This window comes from Gorilla gorilla, chromosome 23 (assembly GCF_029281585.2).
Source record: "Gorilla gorilla gorilla isolate KB3781 chromosome 23, NHGRI_mGorGor1-v2.1_pri, whole genome shotgun sequence".
In the NCBI taxonomy this organism is placed as follows: Eukaryota; Metazoa; Chordata; class Mammalia; order Primates; family Hominidae; genus Gorilla; species Gorilla gorilla.
The window spans coordinates 16,842,960-16,857,463 of record NC_086018.1 but is presented as its reverse complement, the minus strand read 5'-3'; the positions used below and the strand labels follow the sequence as shown (position 1 = coordinate 16,857,463).

General features: G+C 44.4%; 1 protein-coding gene across 4 annotated transcripts in view; it reads left to right on the top strand.

Annotated features, from left to right (window-relative positions):
- Window positions 1–14,504, top strand: part of HIRA (histone cell cycle regulator) — a 101,603-nt gene that overhangs the window by 7,283 nt on the left and 79,816 nt on the right. For 3 of the 4 annotated variants that reach the window (XM_055374945.2, XM_019018360.4, XM_004063015.5), the window contains exon 2: window positions 13,847–13,909. Coding sequence is in view for 2 of the 4 variants with exons in the window: in XM_019018360.4 (XP_018873905.3) it covers window positions 13,847–13,909 (63 nt within the window). In the remaining 2 variants the exon portion in view is untranslated. Of the gene's footprint in view, window positions 1–4,133; window positions 4,269–13,846; window positions 13,910–14,504 lie in introns of those variants that run through there. The other variant, XM_055374941.2, reaches the window with a different exon arrangement.

Genomic DNA, 14,504 nt, shown 5'->3' with positions numbered 1-14,504 from the left:
GGCCCATTTCCTCCTCAGAAGGACAGCTTTCAGAAACCACGTGGTACAGCATGGGACCAGGAGTCTGGTCCCTGGAGCTTGTCCTCTGACTGCTTCTGTAGCCATTCTGAGTGCCTTGGGGCTTCTAACCTGGTAGGTTTCTCTTGAAATGTGCTTGGTGAGCCTTCTCTGGCATTTGGTTTTCAAGAGTTCTCTGGTTGTGGGGTATCGAGAATGTTTTCAGTGAGAAGCAGAAGGGAGAGGTCTGTGCCCCAGCCTTGGACTTTGGGTCTTCCCCATTGGCTGATTGGTCCAACTAGGTCATGTGCCCTCTCTTGCATCAATCATCGTTGCCTACTGGCTTACATAACGGGCAGAGTGGATATCTGAATAAAACGAGTTCTATTAGACACCTCCCCGGGGGAGCATATGCTCCTGGAAAACAGACTTTGTCTTTGCTCATGCCCTTTTCCCAGGGCCAGGAATGGTACTTGGTACACACCATAGTAGTCACTCAGTAAATGTTGAAGGAGTGCTGAGTGCTGGAAGTTGGTGATGGAAAGTGGCTGATGGATGGGCAGCTAACAGTGTCTGTTGTCCTTGGCTGGTAGAGTTGATGTACTGCAAATAAACTTCTTGTTCATCCTGGCTGGCTCTTTCTAGTGGAATCTGCTGGCAATTCCAATGATGAGGGGAAACACTCTGCCCAAGCCTTACCCAAGGAGTTCATTTACATGATTCTGTCTTCTAGAGCCTTCCATTTTAGGAAAGGAAGTGGATGAAACAGATAGCAAATGGTTTTAAAACACTCCTGGCAAAAAGAAAACCCATTTAGATTAACATTTGTTGCTCCTAAAAGCATTATCTGCCTCGATGCATTAACAAACCTAGGGTAGGCCAATTCCCTGGGAGGCTACCCTGGCAAAAGCTGCTGTGGTGAAGACCAGACAGAAGGGACAGCAGGCCTTATTTGAGGTCCAGGGATAGACCTGTGTTGGAGCAGACTCCAGGTCTGCTGCATCCTCTAACAGAAGGTCTCACATGGAAAAAACACTTGATAAATTCACTGCTGTTTTAAGAGCTGAAAATGTGTGTGTGTGTCTGTGTGTGTGTGTGTATGTGTATGCATGTGTGTGAGTCAGTGTGTGTATGTTTTCAGCTCTTAAAACAGCAGTGAACCAAGCAGCATGCCAGGCTCTTGAGGAGCAGCCTGTTATGCATCCTGGCCAGTGAGACTGGGATGGGATCTGCTGGGGGTTTCCTGTATAAGTGGAAAAGAGGAGATGTGGGAGGGGAGCTTCCTGGTGAGACACAGCGGAATCACAAACAAGATCCTGTGAATTGGAGAAACAGCAGACTTAGAGATGAGGAATGCTGAGGCAGAGGCGGGGGATAGACGGGTTTAAGTGGGACGCTTTGGCAAAGCCTGAGTGAAAAGGTAACATTTGAGCAAAGGCCTTGTTGCAGGAGTCAGATTCTGAGCTGCAGATTTTTGCATGCAGGATTATTGGGGAGGGCTCTTGGGATCCACACCATTGAAGGAGTGAAGGAAGCAGCACCAGACAGAGGGAGAAGGCAAGCTATGATGTAAGCACAGAGAAAGCCGCAGCCAACCCTGCTGGGAGTTCTGTAGCTGGGGAGGCCCTTCAGAATTGTCCTGGATTGGGGTGGGAGACCAGGGCCCTTTACTCCCGTGTCCACAGCCTGGATATAGGCTCTTTTGGAAAGGAGACCTGACCCTGCCAAAAGAGTGCTTCCACTGAGGGCAGGTCTGAACTGGAGAAAGACTACAGGGAGCTGTTGGGGCTGCCAACTCTCCACAGATAGCTATGGGAGTGTGCTTTAGTCCCTGGAGGGTAGGGACCTGGGCATGATACCACAGCATTCGCTGCAGGCCTGATGGAGTTGAGGAAGGTGCCATCTGAGGGAAGAGCATTCCAGGCAGAAAGAAGAGCTGGAACTTGCCTGGAGGGTTTGAGCAGAAGCACGGATGTCATTGTGGTTGGAGCAAGGCAAGGGCTGTGAGAGAGGAGGCCAGAGAGTGAATAGCAGACTGATTGGGAGAGCCTAGTAGGCTACTAGAAGGCCTTGATTCTCACTGCAAGGGGAGCAGAGGACTACTGTGATCTGACTTGAGTTTTAGAGATCTTTCTGACTGCTACGTGGAGACTAGATTGGTTGTGGGGGACCAGAGGGAGGGAGGAGCCAGGAGACCAGTTATAATGCCAACTACTGGTAGTAATCCAAGCAAGAGATGGTCTGGATCAGGATGGTGATGGCTGTGATGGCAAGAAATGGTTGGAGCTGGTGGGGGAGACTGTGTGTGTGTGTATGTAATACATTACATGTATATATGTGTTTATATGTATATGTAATATACATATGTATATATATGTGTATGTGTGTGTGTGTGTGTGTGTGTGTGTATATATAAAAACACATTCTTTTCAGGTGTAAATAAAATGTCCAGACCTTAAATGTATAATGTGTTGACTTTTGACAAGTTAATGTACTTTGTAACCTGTTCCCTGATAAAGATAAGGAACATTTGCATCTCTCCAGAAAGTTTGGGTTATGGGTATGTTGGGAAGGTAGGGTCAAATATGGGGTATGAGATAAGATAGAACAGGCCGGGCATGGTGGCTCACACCTGTAATCCCAGCACTTTGGGAGGCCAAGGTAGGCAGATCACTTGAGGTTAGGAGTTCAAGACCAGTCTGGCCAACATGGCAAAAATGCGTCTCTACTAAAAATACAAAAATTAGCCAGGTGTGGTGGCATGTACCTGTAGTCCCAGCAACTCGGGAGGCCGAGGCAGGAGAATTGCTTGAAACCCAGAGGGGGAGGTTGCAGTGAGCTGAGGTCGCATCACTGCGGTCCAGCCTGGGTGACAGAGCAAGACTCCATCTCATACACACACACACACACACAAGAGTTAAGAGAGAACAGAAGGATGAGTTCCAGTCTAAGGGCAGAGTTGCTATCTACTGAGCTCAGTAAGACTGTGAAAGAAGTTAGGAAAAATTAGAAAATGCACAAAGGAAAACACATTGTTAAAACTTTTAATGTGGTCTTTCAACCCATTTGGAAAAAAACAACTGGGTGATTTTGTGATTTTTAGAAGACACATTTAGTGTATGCACATTATACAAGTGTCTGAATTTTTTTAAGATTTTAGCCAAATCCCCATCAGTCACCATAGCAAATCCAATGTCTTTGGTGTGTAGCCTCCCTTACAGACCTTGCATTGTACAGATAACTGGCATAGCTAAAATGTTGCTGTGCATTTTTTTTTTTTTTTTTTTTTTTGAGACGGAGTTTCGCTTTTGTTGCCCAGGCTGGAGTGCAATGGTGCAACCTCGGCTCACTGCAATCTCTGCCTCCAGGGTTCAAGCGATTCTCCTGCCTCAGCCTTCCGATTAGCTGGGATTACAGGCACGTGCCACCACACCCAATAAATTTTTTGTATTTTTAGTAGAGATGGGGTTTCACCATGTTGGCCAGGCTGGTTTTGAACTCCTGACCTCAGGTGATCCACCCGCCTCGACCTCCCAAAGTGCTGGGATTACAGGCGTGAGCCACTGCGCCCAGCCTGCTGTGCATTTTTCACTTAAATAGTATTGTAGGTTTGTTGTCTTCTTAACTGTGGTTATTGTTGAGCTAGCAGATTTTTCCCACTATGGAAATGTAGCTTTTAATTTTCTAATGGAAGTAGGTGGAAGGGACTAGATTTATAGGAGTACATTTTGCAGATAACTTTTTGTTGTTAAATTTAAGGGATGTAAGTGCAGTTTTGTTACATGGATATATTGCTTAGTGATGAAGTCTGGGCTTTTAGTGCAACCATCACCTGAATAATATACATTGTACCCTTGCAGATAACTTTTTTTTTTTAAAGACAAGGTCTTACTTTGTCGCTCAGAATGGAGTACAGTGGCATGACCATAGTTCACTGCAGCCTTGAGATCCTGGGCTCAAGCAATCCTCCTGTGCAGATACTTTTTAGGGAATACCTCTGTTCTGCAAAATGAGGGGGGAAAGAAGTATTAAGAAACAGAAATGCCTTTTGTCAAAACTTTTTTGTTTTTTGGGGTTTTGTTTGTTTGTTTGTTTTTTGTTTTGGTTTGGGTTTTTTTTTTTTTTTTTGAGACAGTTTCTTTTTGTTGCCCAGGCTGCAATGCAGTGGCGTGATCACGGCTCACTGCAGCCTCGACCTCCCGAGCTCAATAGATCCTCCCACCTCAGCCTCCTGAGTAGCTGAGACTACAGGCTTGCACCACCACTACTGGGTAATTTTTGTTTTTTGTTTTTAATTTGTAGAGATGGGGTTCACCATGTTGCCTAAAGTGGTCTCAAATTCCTCAGAGCAAGTGATCTGCCTGCCTTGGCCTCCCAAAGTGCTGGGATTACAGGAGTGAGCCACTGCGCCCAATCTCAAAACTTTGTTGATTATATGTTGGCAGATGCTTCAGGAGAAGTGATTAAGGTCTCCTAAATGATATACCTGTGACACTTTTCCACTTTAGTTTGTGGCGCGTGTGCACACACACACACACACACACACAATGGTTGTATGGTGCAACAGCTTCCTTCCTGGGCTATGTTTTCAATCTCTTAGGCATCTGACACCTATGAGATGTCATTGTGTCATGCTTACTAAAGAAGATGGGGATAAATTTTTGTGGTCGAAAGTGGTAGAGATAACAGCAGCAGATGGCTGTGAACCAGCCAAGGGTGTGCTTCCCACCTGCAGGCAGTTGGCGAAATCTGAGTCCCCACAGCAGGAGATCAGGAGCCTGCCTTCCAAAGATTGTTACACCAGTGATACTGAAGGTGTTTGAATGTAGTGCTTCTGTCATGAGCTTTCTCCAGCCATTCAACAGCAACAAGTTTTTATTGTTGTGCCTGTTATGTGCCAAGCCACAGCTCTGGGTCCTGAGGATGAATTAGTGAATAAAACAGACAAAAGAGCTGATCTACTTACTGGAGTTTACATTCTAGTGGGCAGAGTAGACAGACATACAATAAAGGAAATTAATATGTAAGAAATTCCCGAGGAAATAAATAGATCAGGACTAAGGGGATTTGTTGTGCCATGTTGGGGAAATAATCCTTTAAATTAAAGTTGTTAGAGTAGGCCTCAGTGTGAGGGTGACATTGAGCAAAGACCTGAAGGAGGCAAGGAAGAGTCAGTACAAGGCCCAAGATAGGAGCGCACCTGGTACAGTCCAAGAAAAGAGGAAGACCAGCGATGGTGGGGGTTAGTAGGAGATGAGGTCAGAAAAGTCGTGGGGGCGGGGTGGCCATTGTGCAAGGATTGTTGGCCTCTCCTCTCAAGGTCTGGCCTTAACTGTGTTGGGGCAGACAGTGGGTAGAGCAGGTTTCTTGGAAAGATCAGACCGTTATACAGAAGATCAGGGTGAGGTGTCTAGAAGGCAGTCAGCCATAGGAGTTACTTGCATATAGGTCACATTAGTGTGTTTGGCTGATGAGTTTCTCCAGAGGGATTGCTTGTTATAGAGTGTGCATATTGTCACCTGCACATGAAAAGAATCATTTTTATTATGACCTAACCTCTGGTGTTTGGATATTTACCTCTACTGCCTTATATATTAGTACACACACATATATATCGTTTTTTAAAAACAGGCCTTGTGTGTGTGTGTGTGTGTGTGTGTGTGTGTGTGTGTGTGTGTGTGTTTATTTCTTATCGAGATGATTATAGATTCACACCCAATTGTATGAAATACTGAGAAGGTACTTCTGGACTTAGTCCAGTTTCTCCCAATGTTAACATTTTGCAAAACTATAGTTGACATTGACATATGCTACCTATTTTTTAAAATTTATTTCCCCAGTTTTGTTTGTACTTATTTGTGCATGTGTATGTTTAGTTCTATACAATTTTGTCACCTGTGCAGGTTCATGTATCTACCACTGCAGTCGAGATGCTGAACAGTTCCAACAGTTTTTATATATTTTTTATTTTTATTTTTTTGAGACAGAGTCTCGCTTGTTGCCCAGGCTGGAGTGTGGTGGCACGATCTCAGCTCACTGCAAGCTCTGCCTCCCAGGTTCATGCCATTCTCCTGCCTCAGCCTCCCGAGTAGCTGGGACTACAGGCGCCTGCCACCACCATGCCTGGCAAATTTTTTTTTTGTATTTTTAATAGAGACGGGGTTTCACCGTGTTAGTCAGGATGGTCTCAATCTCCTGACCTCATGATCCACCCGCCTCAGCCTCCCAAAGTTTTGGGATTACAGGTGTGAGCCACCACACCCCGCCAACAATTTTTATAATTACACCCACCTCCCTCCTACACTCCTCCATTTTATTTATTTTTATTTTTGGTTTTGTTTGGTTTTTATTAGCATTTTAAAAATTGTGGTCAGATATTCACAATATAAAATTTACTATCTTAATCATTTTTAAGTATGTAATTCAGTACTGTCACAATTCACATTATTGTGCAGCCAGTCTCCGGAACATTTTCATCTTACAAACCTTTATACCAATTAAGCAACAACTCCCTATTTTCCCCTCAACTCAGACGTAGGCAACCACCATTCTACTTTGTGTTTCTATGAATTTGACTATTCATAGATAGCTCATATAAGTGGAATCCTATGACATTTGTCTTTTTTCACTTACCATAATGTCTTTGAGGTTCATCCACATTGTAGTGTGCACTACTTTCCTTTTTAAGGCTAAATAATATTCCATTGTATGGATATATACCACATTTTGTTCATCCATTCATCGGTCAAGGGACACTTGGGTTGCTTCCACCTCTTGGCTGTAGTGAATAGTACTGCTATGAACATGGGTGTACAAATAGCTCTTCAAGACCCTTTCTTTTGGTTATATACCCAGAAGTATAATTGCCAGGTCATATGGTAATTATATTTTTAACAAGAGTTACAATTTCTGTACACCCTCATCACACTTATTTCCTGAGGTTTTTTGTTAGTAGCGATCTTTTTATTTATTTATTTTTTTTGAGACGGAGTCTCACTGTGTCTCCAGGCTGGAGTGCAGTGGCGGGATCTTGGCCCACTGCAACCTCCGCCTCCCAGGTTCAAGTGATTCTCCTGCCTCAGCCTCCCGAGTAGCTGGGACTACAGGCACACGCTACCATGACCAGCTAATTTTTGTATTTTTAGTAGAGATGGAGTTTCACCATGTTGGCCAGGATGGTGTTGATCTCTTGACCTCTTGATCCGCCCACCTTAGCCTCCCAAAGTGCTGGGATTACAGGCATGAGCCACCGCACCCGGCCATTAGTAGCCATCTTAATGGATGTGAGGTGATACGTAATTGTGGTTTTGACTTGCATTTCTCTACTGGTTACTGATGTTGACATCTTTTCATGTGCTTGTTGGTTATTTGTGTATCTCTTCTTTTCTTTTTTTTTTTTTTTTTTTTTGGACAGAGTCTCACACTGTCGCCCAGGCTGGAGTGCAGTGGCACGATCTCAGCTCACTGCAACCTCTGCCCCCTGGGTTCAAGTGATTCTCCTGCTTCAGCCTCCAGAGTAGATGGGACTACAGGCACCCACCACCACGCTTGGCTAATTTTTGTAGTTTTAGAAGAGACGGGGTTTCACCATGTTGGCCAGGCTGGTCTTGAATTCTTTACCTCAGGTGATCCACCCACCTCAGCCTCCCAAAGTGCTGGGATTACAGATGTGAGCCATTGCACCGTGCCTCATTTGTATATCTTCTTTGGAGAAATGCCTGTTCAAGTTATTTGCCCAATTTTGAGTCATGTTGTTGAGTTTCAGGATTTCTCTATATTCTGGACGTTAATCCCTTATCAGATATGTAATTTGCAGATATTTCTCCCATTCTATGGGTTGCCTTTTTATTCTGTTGATATTTTCCTTTGATGCACAAAAGTTTTTAATTTTGATAAAGTTCAGTTTATTTTTCTTTTATTGTCTGTGCCTTTAGTCTCATATCTAAGAAATTATTGCCAAATTCATGGTCAGATGCAGTGGCGCACACCTATAATCCTAGCACTTTGGGACGTAAAGGTAGCAGATCGCTCGAGCTCAGGAGTTTGAGACCAGTCTGGGCAACATGGTGAAACCCCATCTCTACAAGAAATACAAAAATTAGCCAGGCGTGATGGTGCGCACCAGGGGTGGTTGTGCCCTCAGTCCCCAACTACTCAGGAGACTGAGGTGGGAGGGTTGCTTGAGCCTGGAAGATTGAGGCTGCAGTGGGCCAAGATCATACCACTGCACTCCAGCCTGGGCGACAGAATGAGGTGCTGTCTCAAAAAAAAAGAAAACAAAGAAAGAAAAAAGAAAAAGAAATTACTGCCAAATCCAATCTTGTGAAGCTTTTCCCCTGTGTTTTCTTCTAAGATATATATGCAGGTCTTTGATCCATTTTGAGTTAATTGTATATGGTATGAGATAGGGATCCAACTTCATTCTTTTGCATGTGCAGTTTTCACAGCACCATTTGTAAAAGAGAGTGTTCTTTCCCCATTGAATGGTCTTGGCCCCTTGTCAAAATCATTTGACCATATACACAACAGTTTATTTCTGGGCTCTGTATTCTGTTGTTCTAGGTGTCTGTCTATGCCTGTACTTCACTGTTCTGATTACTGTAGCTTTATAGTAAGTTTTGAAATAAGGAAATGCGAGATCCTCAACTTTGTACTTTTTGAAGATTCTTTTGACTGTTCAGGGTCCCTTAAGATTCCATGTGAATTTTGGGATCGATTTTTTTTTTATTTCTGCAGAAAGTACCATTGGGATTTTCATAGGGATTGCATTAAGCCTACAAATCACTTTTAGGAGTTTTGACATCTTTTTTTTTTGAGACGGAGTTTCACTCTTGTTCCCAGGCTGGAGTGCAATGGCACAAAATTGGCTCACTGCAACCTCCACCTCCCGGGTTCAAGCAATTCTCCTGCCTCAGCCTCCCAGGTAGCTGGGATTATAGGCATGTGCTACCATGTCCGGCCAATTTTTGTATTTTTAGTAGAGACAGGGTTTCTCCATGTTGATCAGGCTGGTCTTGGACTCCCAACCTCATGTGATCCACCCACCTCAGCCTCCCAAAGTGCTGGGATTACAGGCATGAGCCACTGTGCCCAGCCTAACATCTTAAAGTTATTAAATCTTCTAGTCCATGAGTACATATATAATGTTTTTTCATTTATTTGTGTCTTTGATTTCCTTCAGCAATGTTTTATAGTTTCAGTGTACAAGTCTTTCGCCTCCTTGGCTAAGTTTATTCCTACAAATTTTATTCATTTTGATTCTGTTGTAAATTGAATTGTTTTCTCAATTTCCCTTTCAGATTGTTAATTGTTGGTGTATAGAAATGCAGATGACTTTTGTTTGTTGATTTTGTATCCTGCAACTTTGCTGAATTCATTATTAGCACTAATAGTTTTTCTGTGGAATTTTTAGGGTTTTCTACATTTAATATTATGTTGTTTGTAGCTGGGCGGGGTGGCTCAAGCCTGTAATTCCAGCACTTTTTAGCCAGGCATGGTGGTGGCACACACCTATAGTCCCAGCTACTCGGGAGGCTGAGGCAGGAGAATCGCTTGAACTTGGGAGGTAGAGGTTGCAGTGAGCTGAGATTGCGTTACTGCACTCCAGCCTGGGTGACAGAGTGAGATTTCGTCTCAAAATAAATAAATAAATAAATAAATAAATAAATAAATAAGTTTGTGTTGTTTGCACCCACCTTATATATTTTTTGTTTTGTTTTGTTTTTTGAGACAGTCTCACTCTGTCACCCAGGCTGGAGTGCAATGGTGCGCCATGTTGGTCAGGCTGGTCTCAAACTCCTGACCTCAAGTGATCTACCTGCCTTGGCCTCCCAAAGTGCTGGGATTACAGGCGTGAGCCACCATGACCGGCCCCACCTTATATTTTAGTATTGTTCTGTAACTGTTTCATTTAATAAATGTTTCAAACATTTTCTTATTTTTAATTCTAAATTTGTCAACATTGGTTAAAACCAAGTTCTATTGGGCAGTGCAGGAAGTGTTCCCAGGAGCAACATTCACTGGGCAAAAGCCTCAACTTTCCCAAGCTTCATTCCAAAAGGACGTATGCACATGTGTTCCAGTCAGCTCTACCCAATGAACTATCAGAACATAAAAGCCCAGAGACTTTTTGGAGCCAAACCAAAGGTCTGTGGGACTGCTGAGAGGCAAGGGCCAGCAGCTCTCCATTGTGCCCTCTCTGCTTTGCCTCTGGCCACCTCTCTGTGCTCAGAGTTTAAGTTCCCATGTTTAGTCCTCTTCTAGGAATCTTTCCCCTAGTGTGAAGGAGGGTACGATTCTACCTGAGCATGCCCTGTCATAATCCCAGCTTCCTTAATGTATTCTTTATTCCCTGCCAGGTGGAAAGCATTTGTGCTGCTCTTGTCAAATCAGCAAATCCCCAGACAGTAGACAGTGACTGACTATATTGGCTGTGTATTGGGTGTGCAGGGACAACATTCTGATCTGGAGTTGATCTAAGGATAGGTGATTGCTTGGTGTCTCTAGAGTCTAGGGTGTGTTAATTTGTCTTTTCTTTCTGTCTCTATTATAAAGAAAGGCCAGACACTGGAGGTAGTTGGGAACTCATCTTTGTCATCATCATGCTGTGCCACAGGAAGAGTTCTCTAACTAGCTCAGCCAGAAGGTCCCTTTCCTCAGCTCCACCTCAGAGAGCCCTTTAGAAGAGGTTCATTCCCAGCCGGGCACGGTGGCCGGGATTACCCCTGTAATCCCAGCACTTTGGGAGGCTGAGGTGGTCGGATCATGAGGTCAGGAGATTGAGACCATCCTGGCTAACATGGTGAAACCCTGTTTCTACTAAAAATACAAAAATTAGCCGGGCGTGGTGGCAGGCACCTGTAGTCCCAGCTATTCAGGAGGCTGAGGCAGGAGAATGGCGTGAACCTGGGAGACGGAGCTTGCAGTGAGTGGAGATTGCGCCACTGCACTCTAGCCTGGGCGACAGAGCGAAACTCTGTCTATAAATAAATAAATAAATAAATAAATAAATAAATAAATAAATAAATGAAGAGTTTCATTCCCACTAATGGAATGTGAGTGACTGCTTTCCTTGGGACGGAAAGGCCTAGTGCTGTAAGGAGGCGGGGAGCCAGCACTGCGCTGGTATCTGTGTAGGTCCCCTACCATATTTCATCTAATCTGCACAGCACTAAGAAAGGAAACCTGGTGCCAATGAACCAGGCACGCCTTCTCAAAATAATAAAATAAAAATAAAATAAAATCTCAAGGCTTTGTAGCTGGGTAAGTGGCAGGGCTGAAGATTCAGCCCATGATGTTTAATGCCAAAACCCAAACTTGTTGCCAGCCTCCATCTCTGCCTTCCCCTGGAGTCTTGAGGCCCCCACCCCCATTTTCCACACTGCTATTGTGGAGCCAGAATGTGAATCTGACCTTGGCATTACCCTGCCTTGAAAGTACTTTTAGAGAAGTGTCTGAGCTCCTTACTGATGCTTGCTGAGCCATCTCTGTCTCCTCTTCTTTCTCACACTCTCTACCTGCAGTCTTCTCTGCAACATTACATCAGCCTATTTCTTGATTCCATGCTGTGCGTCCCCTCAGCCTGAAAACCCTCTCCTTCACCCGATCTTCTGGCTAACTCTTACTCAACCCTTGGGACCCAATTCAGTTATTATTTCTGCAGGAAGCCCGAGGCTGAGTCAGGTGGCTTTCTGCTTGTGAAGTGTCCATCAGTGGACATCTTACTAGGGGAGTTTGTATGATTATGTATCTTTACTTTCTCATCGCTTAGCCTAATGCCTGGCACATAGTAGAAATCTGCAAACAGAGACTGAGTGAGAAAACATGCAGTTGATGCTGTGAGTGGCATGATCTAAAGCGCATGGGCTGTAATTGGTTACTTGTGCAGCTGAGCCCTTAGCACGGCCTGGCTCAGCCTGTATGTGCTCTTGGGTAGTCAGGGGAACTGTGACTTGCAGGTAAGGGTTTCTGGTGTGCTTCTTGAGGGGACTGATATCATACAATGTCTCACAGACTTATGGAACTGAAAAGCACTCCAAGGGGAGGGGAATGTTCCGCCCTGATTGCCTGTCAAGACCAAAGCTGTCAGCTAGAACATTTTTTGTTAAAATGACAAATGCCCAGCTCAAGCTGGCTTAAGCAGAAAAGCAAATGAATTGGCATTTTGGGTTATCTCTTATATGACAAACCCCTAAATTTGCTGGCTTAAACCAATAACAGTTTTATTATTTGCTCATAATTCTGCAGCTTGTCAGGACTTAGCAGGTTCAGCTCATCTTGGCTCTATGGAATCTGCTGGGATGGCTCGAATAGCTTGGGGATAGAACACCTCACCAGGCCTGTGTCTGTGGCCTTGATTCTCACTTGTCCGGGCTCTTTGATGCTCTACATGTGGCCAGCTTGGGCCTCTTCAAAACATGGTGGTCTCAGGGTACTTGGACTTCTCACATGACAACTGGGTTTCTCCAGAGAGCCAAAGTTGAACTGCTAGATTCTTAAGGCCTACACCTGGAACTGGAGCAACATTGCTTCTGTCATTTCCCTTTGGTTAAAACGGGCCCCAGGTGTTTCAAATAAGGGATACTCAACCTATACTACATAGTGACCAGTAAGAAGGAAAGTGTATTTTCTCTCAAGTTCATGCTTGATTTGACTACATGGCTGCGGCTCTCCACAGCTGGGTGCTGCCTGGGTCCCATGCTGGGCAGTGCCTTTTGGGCACCAGCATTTAATTTTCAACACTTGCATGGGAGCCCTGGCAGGACTTCACAGTTCTCAGGCAGCCACTACCTGCCCACACACTCCTGATCCCAGTACTTGCTGAGTGATTCTAGGGCTGGTGACTCTGGTACTGTGTCCACGTTGCCTCCTCTTGGGTGACAGAGACAGAACATGTTCAATTAAGAGACTCTTGGCAACAGCCCATCTATATCAGCAATTGTTGATGCTCAGATCATTGTCATGTATCTCCTTTGTCAATGAACAAATATTACTGCGCTACTGTGCACTGGGTACTGTGCTAGAGGCTGAAGATGTGATGAACTCAACAGCAACTGACATGCCACTTGTAGCTCTTAAACCTTTGTCCTAGAAGCAGGGAGCTGGACAAATGCCCACCAGGCGTGAGTGCCTTCTATGGTCTGCTGGGTTTCAAGCTTCTACAGTGCTTTTGCCAGTCTGATCCACCCACCCAGCCAGCCAGCTAGCTTCATGGGATCCTAGTGCAAGCCTAGGCCCATACTGGGCTCTTTGGGGCTTCTAAGAACTAATAGCCACAGTCCTTTCTCCTGGAGGAGTTGAACAGCTAATTTAACATAGAGTACAAACTGTGAAGGAGGTTCAGCCAGAGGAGATGCTGAGATGGCAGACTGTATGGGAACTTCACAGCACAAACAAAAGAGGGCTGTTTGGAAGCAGAAGTATGACAAGCGAAGCAATGCTCCTTGGTTGCAGCCAGCGCTGGTCCTGCTCAGCTGTCAGCCAGAAAAGACAAATAGTACTCCTTCTGTCTAGGCTGCCAGTCAAGTGCAGATCCATACAATAGGGAGATGTCTGGAGTTACAGCTGTGTGCCCTTTTCACTAAGTACCTGTGACTCAGAACTTCAATCATGAACAGCTCATAGCCATTACAAACACACATCCCTACAAGATGGCAGACAAATGCCCAGGCATCCTATGGGCTCAGCCATTCTCAGTGATGGAATGCTTTCTCCCACTGTTGGACTTTCAGTTGTCTGATGTTTGGAGAATCTTCTAGCAGTTTAGACTTTAACTGAATCTGTTGAGTTTGATACACTTCAATGAATAAAAGCCAATTTAGATACTGTATTTTTTTTTCTTTGTTTCCAGGCAAGCCGATTTTTTCAGTTGATATTCACCCTGACGGGACCAAGTTCGCAACTGGAGGACAAGGTATGTTTATGGAATAAAGAAAGGGAAAGCTTAACAGCCCTGCCACCTTGCTCTTCTCCTGCTGTCCATTTAGCTGTAGAGGGAATACTTGCTATTTTTCAGGATGGATGCAATGCTGTTTAAAATGTACAGTTATAATGTGTTATCTGAATGAATAAAATCAAAATCCTTTTATGGCTTTAGTGTGCTCTCTGTAAGTATTTTGGCAGCAGATGTATCATTCTAATTTCTGTTTATTGAGTTAATATTAAAATCAGTTTGTATCCCCAAACTTGTAGAGCATCGAGAGTGGTAAGTGGTCCAGTGGGCAAAGCCCAGCCCCAGAGGCAAGGGCTCTGTCAGCATTTTTCTCATCTGAAAAAAGGGAATGAGGGTGGTTTAAGCTTCTAAAGCAATCATGTAGTTATTAGGCCCGTTTTCTCGTCAAAGGAATTCAGTTAGGTTAAAGAGAAAGCACACTGTGGGCAAGTAAGAAAGCCCACACCATTTGAAACCGTTATTGGTAGTATTGCCCTTATGCTTCAGCCAGCATCTTTTGCAATGTTGCATGGTTCTATTTGGAAAGACAGAGCTGTTCTTCATGCCACAATACCAA